This window comes from Bombus pascuorum, chromosome 1 (assembly GCF_905332965.1).
Source record: "Bombus pascuorum chromosome 1, iyBomPasc1.1, whole genome shotgun sequence".
NCBI lineage: Eukaryota > Metazoa > Arthropoda > Insecta > Hymenoptera > Apidae > Bombus > Bombus pascuorum.
The window spans coordinates 34,948,323-34,956,785 of record NC_083488.1 but is presented as its reverse complement, the minus strand read 5'-3'; the positions used below and the strand labels follow the sequence as shown (position 1 = coordinate 34,956,785).

The window sequence follows — 8,463 nt, the reverse complement described above, 5'->3', positions numbered from 1 at the left end:
TCGATACTCTGAAAACTAATATCACACATCATTTACTTTCAACATTTGTTTACAACTTTATATGTGTACAATTCTTTTTTAACTTGCATCATATATTACACAGCCTTTCATTTACACCTAGTTTTCATGTAAGTAAAATAAAATGAAACAATCGACGAGAATATATATCTATCGCTAAGTAATGCTTAATAATTCTAAATCTTCAGAAAGTGCATACAGTTTCAGAAATCTTAATTTCTTTACCATTTTATCCAATCTCTCTCTCTCTCTCTTTATATATATATATAACCTACATATAATATTATATATATATATATATATATATATATATATATATATATATATATATATATCAAATGTAAATATATATATATATATATAATATTAAATATATGTATATATATATTTAAAATATTTACTCTCAACTTTAAAACTTAAGCATAGTTTGTTTAATATGATTTAATATTTCATAAAAAAACCTGTTCCCTAAATTCTTGTTCAAGGTGTTTTAATTATTTAAAAATAATCTCAAAATGAAAGAGAGTCGAGTCTATTTCATACAATTTTTCAGTTCCAACAAGATGTGTATTTATATATGTGTAACAATATATGATGAATTTGTACTAGCTTCGTGTAATCTTGATCGTATAGTTGTAATTATTTTGCATATTTTAGTAACTATAACGTAATACATGTGTGAATCATTTACATTGTACACATTGTACATATTACACGATATTGTACAATACCTACATATTAACAGATGTTATATCCACTAATTGCGTTTTCTATTTGTTACAATAGTATATAGAACAGTAGTAGACGCGTAGATATCATAATTGTAAAACGCTAAAATATTACGTTAAATTTATTTTTGCATAGTAGTAGCGGCCCAAGTATCTTTTGCTTTTAATTTGTATGATCTGAGGGTCTACTACAATCACGATAAAATTTCCGTTCACTTTTATAAGTGAAAATTTGTATGTAGCGTGTGTACACACGCGCGTGTATCTAGAAACAATTCAATAACAAAATTGTTGATATTGTTACGAATTGTTTGAACACAGAGTAAATTGCATACCACAATCGATTTTGTTTTATCTACATCCGTATCGAATGCGATACAAATTAATACAGAATAATTATAATTGCATAATCTCCTAGTGTTATTTGCATTTCGTTCTTTCTTCTCCTTAATGTTATCCATGTAGTATAATCTTGTTTTGTTAAAGAAACATAGATTATAACGAACACATATTATATTCACAAATTTGTGTTAGATCAAAAACTATTATCGTACGATATAGTTCTGAACAATTTTTTCAAGAAATCGATCAGACGTGTGGTAGGTCCTTAGTATGAATTATATGTTAATTTTGTATATGCTGAGCGTGTAATTCCTCCTCAGTGACATCACCTCTTCTGATGTACTGTGGTTTTTCTTGTCCTCGTACACATCCTTCAGTTACGTGGACTGACATTACATCGCTACCTGGCACTTCGAACATGGGCTCCAGAAGCAGTGATTCCATGATAGCTCGCAACCCCCTTGCGCCAGTTTTCTTCTCCATTGCTAATGACGCTATCGCGTTTAAAGCCTCCGTGGTGAACGTCAATTCTACCTGTGAACGCATATACATATATGTAAACAACTCGTGAATCTTAAATTACGTATACATATATGCGTTGAGCAAATCTGATTGTAAGTAGTACGACAGACAATTTAATTTGTACCTTGTCCATTGAGAATAACATTTGATATTGTGGCACCATGGCATTTTGAGGTTCGGTCAGTATTCTAACAAGCATATCTCTGTCGAGGGTATGAAACGGTACCAGGACTGGAAATCTGCCAACAAATTCAGGAATCATACCAAAATCAATTAAATCTCGTGCTTCGACTTGTCGTAACAGCAAGTCCTTTTCTTTGTTATCTCTTTCCGTAGAGGGTGACATGTTTGCAACGTCTGCTAAATTCGCAGCTCTTCTTCCTGGACTCTCAGAAGACGGCGATGCACCAAATCCAAGATACTTCTCAGTTTTACGTCGCAAAATCAATCTATCCAATCCATTGTACGCGCCGGAAGCAACAAATAAAATATTTGTAGTATCGATTTGTAATGTATCTCCGCGTAATTTTCTAGAGCTATTTCTTTCCGGTACGTTCACAATCGTACCCTCTAACATTTTTAACATTCCCTGCTGTACACCTTCTCCGCCAACGTCTCGCAGTTGATGTATACCAGGAACAGCACCAATTTTATCAACTTCATCTAAGAATACGATACCCATTTGCGCTCTGTCCACTACATAATTTGCATCCTGAAGCAATTTTGCGATAACGCTTTCTATATCTTCACCAACGTACCCTGCTTGTGTCAGCGTCGTGCAATCACAAATAGCAAAAGGTACATCGAGACATTGAGCTATTGTTTGAGCGAGCAACGTTTTCCCGCTACCAGTTGGGCCTAGTAACAAGATGTTACTTTTCTCTAATTTCAATTGATGTTGTTTACTATCAAGAATATCAGATCCAGAGACTGATTGACTTTCTGTCGATTTATGCTCGTTTCCTGTAGGATATTGCTGGAATCCAACGCCGAGCGAATTTCCAATAGTTGAAATATGTAGCAAGTCTACGGTATAACAAAGAATGATCGTCATTCGTTAAATGAAATATCTACGTATACAAATAAATGTTTGGTTGATTAGATTAGAAACAATGTTATATACACCATATTAGTATAAAATCTATCTAGATCTGAATATTATTTAATTATTGTCAGTCGGACGTGTTATATCATATTTCTATATTGGATTATGTACAAAATGGGGAAACTATTATTTACGTGGTTTAAGACCTCTATGAGTGAAGGGATGATTCAAATCTTGTGTACCACTTGCATTAATAGAACCTTGCATTGAATTCTGCACCGGAAAGTTATTATAGATTCGTTTGTAGTGATTATAAACAGCGACGCTCAAAACTTTTTTAGCATATTCTTGACCTACAACATGTTTGTTTAGGTACTCAAAAATCTGAAAATACCGATACATATTAATGCCTGTCATAATAACTTATTGTACAATAATATACAAAGTTCTTTGTTGTTTAGAATAGTAATATTAGTCTATAATATTATCATATAAAATCATTACCTTCTTTGGCGGGGGTGGTGGTTTTCTATAAAATCCTTGTTTTGTATCATCTGGTCTTAAAGCTTCTTTAAGGCTTCTTTTTGAATCTACCTCCGATAGAACGACGAAAAAGTGATGACATTTCTCGCACTTGACAAACCTTGTTGATGCTGACCAAAAATATGTTTTTATACCATAGATAATTCTAGATCGTCTCTATAGTTATCTCGTGCATAAAACCATTCAAGCATTGTTCACTTACACACAAAGGTTTCTACGTGTGTACAAGGATCACCACATTTTGGACATGTAAGAGTATTTTTCTTCCCACCGCCATTTCCAACGGATGACACACCGCTATTAGTATCTTTACCAGGCGGAGTAGGTTCGGAGGGTGCTTTTCCCAAAGTGGTACCAACCGTCAACGATCTAATCACAGCTACTCTTACGATTTTGTGAACTAATACAGAAAGAAATAATCATTTATATTCAAGCTAGACTAAACAATCGATAATGTATAGTTTTCAAATGCAATATAGATTGTCTACTAACCACGATTTGCCACATGATTTGAAGATGCAATGCGGCTGGCACTGGTTAAGCAGCAACGAACGCAGCTCATTTTTGTTTGTTTTTATTACGCAAACAAAGTGTGGAAAGCAAAGAAGGTGGTCCTGCATTAATTATCAGACTCACTTGAGATAAAATCTATGTAAAAACGAAAGATATTAAAACGAGATAGGTTAATTTTTTTTTTTTTTTTTTTTGAAGGAAAAAATTGAAATCATTAGAAAAACTCAATTAACGTAATCAAGGATATTAAACGTATTATACGTGCAAATAGTATAAATTTGTACATTAACAATTTGTACAACAGATCACGGAAGGTTGAGTGTAAGGTAGAAGGAGACATTATAGACAAAAAATATAAACTATATATAAAATTGGACAGAGTTACCCAAATAGCATGAAATTTATATATGTATAAAAATTGTATGCTTCTTTCGTTGAATAACGAACAATAAAAATAATCATTATGACAAAAAAAAAAAAGAGTGCAAACGAAACATTAATAATAGTATCAGTTGATCTATTTGAATGATGAAATTACAATTGTGATGTATGCATAGGAAAGCAAAATATGAACACAGAGGCAATGTCAATGTAAAAATAAACAGTGACAACCTGTAGTTAACGAAAGTACTAAAATATCGAAGATACTAACCTGACAAATAAACACTAATGAATAAACAGTTTCTTATTATTCATAATTTAGTCATCACTTCGACGAAACATATGTAGAAAATCCAATGATCCAAAAAATCTTGTGTCAATTGGTTACCGCGAATGGAACAAGGAAAGAGATTAATCTATAAACACGACCGTCTGACATATCGCGTTACAAGGTGCAATAATCGCTTGAAGCATGATTCAAGGTCATTTGTTGACTGTCTTCCGAAACTTTCCGATGTTATTATATTTACTTTGTTAAAATTCGTTTCAAAACAATGATCAATTTACCTCCATGTCAATGAAATATCTAGAAACCATCGACCAAAATATTGAAGAATTATATGGTATGATCTTGTACACACGTACCTACATACGTGGCGAATATAGTATATATTCAGTCTATCACGGTCGTGATAAACTCTCTGACCGATGGATGATATAGGCTGTTTCCAGTTACTCAAACGAACAATTGTTTTATAAGAAATCGTTCGCTTTCTTCTTTGAACGGGATTATTTTTTCATATATTTACTGTTTAGATTTCTTGATAAAAATTTATCAATGTTCTTAACGCGAGCACACACTACACACAATGACGTTTTTACGAAATAACGAAACGTCAGTACGTCTGTAAATATGGTCACTCGAGGGCGCTTAATATCTTCTGTGTACGTATTACTGTTTATATGTACATAAACATATCCAAGTAGTTACGTATTTGGTGGCAAATATTAAACGCGTGTCAATAAGTATAGTTCTATTTACCTTGAAGTTAATTGTAATAAATTTTTCAAATAATTCTGACCAATCGTAAATTTAGCTCACCGATCCTTTCCTATGCTCATTTTCTTCCTCCGTTCTCACCCCCTCCTGCTTTTCTGCCATTTTTGTTTTCGGTTAAAAAGCGTATAATTCGTTTTTCCCCACTGCAACTTAAACTATAGTAGGTTACGTTGTACTACGTATGTATGTATGTATATACATGTCGTGTAGTATTGTGTACCGTAGTACCGTGTAAAAAGAGACATAAAAATGATGATATAAAAAAGTGCATTGTTTGTTTCGTTGATGCTTTATTACTACGTTGGTACTAATTATAATTGTACCTAAATATTCAATATTTGGGTACAATTGTTCTCAAACGTATAACACAAAAAGGATGGAAATAAATAACGAGGTACGTCATTAACATGCTTTTTAATACAGAATTGATCTGTTAAAATTCGTAAGCAAACGATTGTTTTTAATTATTTTGCATCGTATAACGGTGTTTTACCATCTGTTATTAATTTTCTAGATTGTTCGATTAAGACAATGCATTCGTCAGGCTCGTATCTGTGTAATAAATAAACTGATCAGAGAAGCGAAGAGGTTACGCAATGGTAAGGGTAACGAAAAACAATTGGAAAAAAATAAGAATAAGGCGGATAAACTTTTAAGGGAAGTATTTGCGTTAAAAGGTATTAAAGACGATGAGATATCAAAATTCGGAATTACTAGGTTTAAATGCCTGCAAGACATATTACAAAGCACAAACACTGACGATGGAACTCGGGCTATGGCGAAAGTTGTTCTTTACAAGTCTTTAAGTTCGAAAATAATAAAATTTCAGGAAAAGTTTCCAGGCTACAATGAACATACTTCGTTGAGGAAATGGAGGTATTCGTCGAAAAGAAAAAAACATTGTGTTACAGATTTCCCAGAAAAGCATTCGAACCAATTACAATGTGATACGAACAACACTGTAGAAAAAGTGTACGAAGAGAACACAAAAGTTGCAGGTGATGTTACATCTTCCGCTAATGTACCTTGTGAAAAAAGAAGGAAGGTTAATGGAGAATGTGAAAGATTATCGGAAGGAAGGGAATTGAATACAGAAGCTAAAGACGACGGAGGTAATTCAAGGAGGATATTAAAAACGCAAGATGCGGAGATAGACTCTAGGACTGACCAAAGTTCTAAGACTGTCACTAAAGTCATTAGCAACGAGGCCACCGTTAAACCATTCATGGAAGTTTTGCAAGAAACAGAAGAAGAAACTGGCAAATACAAGGAAACTAAAAATCAGCAGTGTTGTAACGAAACAGCGGAATCATTAAAAGACACAGACGAGTTTTTTTTACATAGAAATAAAGTAACTTTGAGTTCAAACGGTACTCTGTTTTCTAAAGAGATAAACACTAGCGGTCAACATCATATTAGTCGTGATATATTTAAGTTGCGTGAAATTAAAGAGAAAAAGTATAAACTGTATAACGAGAAAACATGCAAAGAGAGAAAGGAGGGTAGAGGAAGAAAAATGAATTGTGCAAACATTTCTTACGATCAAAGTGGCGTGACAGAGAGAAGCGATACACGTTGGAAGCAAAATAAGAAAGATACGCAAGCTAAGGGAAATGAGAAAATTAATAAAATAATTTGTCCAGAGCATGAAAATCTACATCCTTCCTGGATCGCAAAGAGGAAGCAACAAGATATTATGAAACAGGGGTTTCAAGGGAAAAAGATTAAATTTGATGAAAACTAGATAACGACTTTCGACATCTCTATTAAATACATTTTTTGTATAATTTTCAAAATGAAGGTACAACGTTATGTTAATTTTAATAAACGGCGATCGATATATTGAGAAGAAAAGTTGTAGTTGAGCATTTTAAAGTGAAATTGACATCAATTGCAAACACAACGAATGCAGCTAAAAATGATTGTGAAGTCATTAATAACCGAAAGATTTTACTCTTGTTTTTATTCAATTAATCTCATTTCAATAATCAGTACAGAAAATAAATATCGGTATACACATGAGTCATATTATGGTTGAAAGTGTGTATTTTAATTTCAGATATACATAATGTGCGTCCAGCGCTTAAAGCCCCCCCCCTCCGCCTCTCTTTCTCTCTCTCTCTCTCCCTCTCAAGCTAATATTGCTCCTTTCCCAAGCAAATATCGTTCCTTTCTTTTCTTGATACCTTGTTCATTCGTTGCCCCAACATACTGTACGTCGTAGTACCGTATGCCGTACTATATACCAATCACAAAAACATAAGAGAATCGTATCGACAGAGTTCAATGGGTTTAACTTAAAGTATTTGTAGCGTAGATTGACATTCGTATAATTATCTTTGAAACTTTGACGATACGTTATTTAATATATTATTTATATACGATTCGATTTTTAAATAGCCTGGCCTTATCGAAATGGAAATATACAAGACTTTTCGATTAAGTGGAGAAAAATCGTTGTTAAAAAGATTATTAAAAAGCTAATATGTTGCGTGAAATGACTAGAAGAACGTTTTTTTAAAGGAAACTTTAGCCCGCACCTCGCTGCTCTCGAAAAAAAGCAAAAATAAAAGTGAAATATGTAATACGCGTTATTTCGGCGTTCGAAATGCCATATATGTAATTGTAACGTGAAGTTGGAATTATGTCGATTTCTGAATTGTTTGTTAGTGCGCGCGCGTAGAAAATACAAACTGCCGAAGAATTTCTTCCTAGAGGGAGGGAAACGCGAGACATACGCGAAGAATATGATTTTAACGTCTCAGCGTGTTTGACTCTTGAAAGATATTCGCGCTGTAAACACCTTAATGAGCACGTGTGCGAGACAATCGAATTTAACATTAATTTAATACTAATTACTTTTTCATCTTTTCTCAACGTCTAATACATTCGATGCGATATTTCTGCACCGTAGTCGTACCTATCGCTTCTTTTTGCTACAGCTATTCAGAAAATTATATTCAAAACACATTATTTTGTCCAAGTAGAGTAGTTCTTACACTATCGTAAAACTGGTCTGGAACTTTTTGATCTGACTGGTCTTTTCCTATCATTTTGAATATCTATTTAAGTTACATTATTGAAGGTTCAACGCTTCGTACAGTCTGTTTCAATATACATATGTAGCTCTCGATATTTTTATATTCAGCTGTTTGACTCGATGATGGCGAAAAGTTGAATTTTTGTAAATTAATTTTAACGTGGAAATTGTTAGGATATTTAGAAACGTAACGTGCCGGATCGCGCGTACGACGAATGGTACACAGACTGAGTGGGAAGTCGTATGACAGAGGTACATAGAGTATAGAGGA

General features: G+C 33.3%; 2 protein-coding genes across 6 annotated transcripts; one reads left to right on the top strand and one right to left on the bottom strand.

Moving 5' to 3' along the window:
• Positions 1-486: 486 nt before the first annotated feature.
• On the bottom strand, positions 487-5,236 carry LOC132912297 (ATP-dependent Clp protease ATP-binding subunit clpX-like, mitochondrial). Of its 5 annotated transcripts, none has more exons than XM_060969694.1 (7): positions 5,135-5,236; positions 3,691-3,846; positions 3,401-3,598; positions 3,160-3,308; positions 2,850-3,039; positions 1,735-2,636; positions 487-1,622 (listed from the first exon to the last, which is right to left on the bottom strand). In XM_060969694.1, the coding sequence occupies exons 2-7, from the start codon at positions 3,758-3,760 to the stop codon at positions 1,371-1,373; spliced, it is 1,761 nt and encodes a 586-aa protein (XP_060825677.1). In that variant the 5' UTR covers positions 3,761-3,846; positions 5,135-5,236; the 3' UTR covers positions 487-1,370. The 5 variants fall into 5 exon arrangements, with proteins under 5 accessions (XP_060825677.1, XP_060825668.1, XP_060825659.1 ...); XM_060969685.1 differs by lacking the exon at positions 5,135-5,236 and adding an exon at positions 4,738-4,877; XM_060969676.1 differs by lacking the exon at positions 5,135-5,236 and adding an exon at positions 4,364-4,630.
• Positions 5,237-5,408: 172 nt separating this feature from the next.
• On the top strand, positions 5,409-7,192 carry LOC132912400 (serum response factor-binding protein 1-like). Its single transcript, XM_060969777.1, has 2 exons — positions 5,409-5,546; positions 5,667-7,192. The coding sequence occupies exons 1-2, from the start codon at positions 5,529-5,531 to the stop codon at positions 6,894-6,896; spliced, it is 1,248 nt and encodes a 415-aa protein (XP_060825760.1). The 5' UTR covers positions 5,409-5,528; the 3' UTR covers positions 6,897-7,192.
• The last annotated feature ends 1,271 nt before the right edge of the window (positions 7,193-8,463 follow it).